The sequence below is a fragment of the Protomyctophum parallelum genome (genome assembly GCF_964188405.1).
Source record: "Protomyctophum parallelum genome assembly, chromosome: 5".
NCBI lineage: Eukaryota > Metazoa > Chordata > Actinopteri > Myctophiformes > Myctophidae > Protomyctophum > Protomyctophum parallelum.
Genome location: NC_139702.1, coordinates 11,909,765 through 11,910,758, shown reverse-complemented (window position 1 = coordinate 11,910,758; position 994 = coordinate 11,909,765). Strand labels below are relative to the sequence as shown.

The 994-nt window shown below is 37.5% G+C and overlaps 1 protein-coding gene across 1 annotated transcript in view; it reads right to left on the bottom strand.

Moving 5' to 3' along the window:
* The window catches only part of LOC310858194 (neuronal acetylcholine receptor subunit alpha-3-like), a gene marked incomplete at both ends in the record, with an annotated part of 17,757 nt that extends 17,754 nt beyond the window's left edge, over positions 1-3 (bottom strand). Inside the window, one exon of the mRNA XM_083764299.1 lies at positions 1-3. This exon is cut by the window's left edge and continues 7 nt beyond it. Coding sequence (XP_083620425.1) covers positions 1-3 — 3 coding nt within the window.
* Between the last annotated feature and the right edge of the window lie 991 nt (positions 4-994).

The following is a 994-nucleotide window of genomic DNA, read 5'->3' as shown; positions in this document are numbered from 1 at the left end:
CATGTGAGAATGACATGAGTCCATAATGATAATGATAATGAACTTTATTTATATAGCAACTTTCAAAACAAGGTTCCAAAGTGCTGCTCTGGTTAGAGGCCCTCAGTAAGTAGACAGTTGGATATAGTGTCACGGTGGCAGAAAGACTGAACCCAAATGCAGAGCAGAGTAGTTTAAAAAACATTTATTTATAGTATTTATTTAAATCCAAGGCAGCAAGGGACACAAACAGAAAGGTAAGCTAGCTCAGGAAACATTCACACGTACAAAGAAAATCTAGAAATCACAAAAAGGCAAAAACACTAGAGTACAAGGCAGTAAAACATAGTCCAAAAATATAAAACCTTTCAAGACAACAACAACCAGGAAACTCGGGGAAGAATGACAAATGTTCTGACAGTGTGAGTGTGGCATGAGTTCAGTCTTATAGTGAGCAGGTTGATTGTGGAAGTGTTCACAGGTTTGTATTGTGGGCATGGCTGGGCTGGGGATGGCGTGGGAACAGGTGTGTGACAATGACTGAGGGTAGGAATGGAGAGTGGGAGTGGCTGACAGGGAGACATGGTCTGCAGACCCTGACATATAGAGCAATTTACTATCTAAACTGAATGATGGATACAATGTATGTAACCTATACCATACCCTGATGGAAAAAGCTGTTTTACCCTTTTTTTATTTTTTATTTTTATTTTTATAATTTTTTTGTTTGTTCTTCTTACTAAATTCATTAGTACTCTCAATACTAGTTTACTAATTACTTTTACTGTCTTGTACTGTCTGTTTTGTTTTATTTGTCTTGTTCTGACCTTGATTGGGGGGGAGGGGGGGATATTTACATGTCGGATACAACAAAATGTACACATATGTTTATTCATTGCTCAAAATAAATAAAAATAAAGTGTTTAAAGAAAGAAACACCATAATGCCAGCGTCTGTTGGACATGCACTTCCTCGACCCCGTTTTGGAATAGTACTTTTGATGCCTTCTCAACCA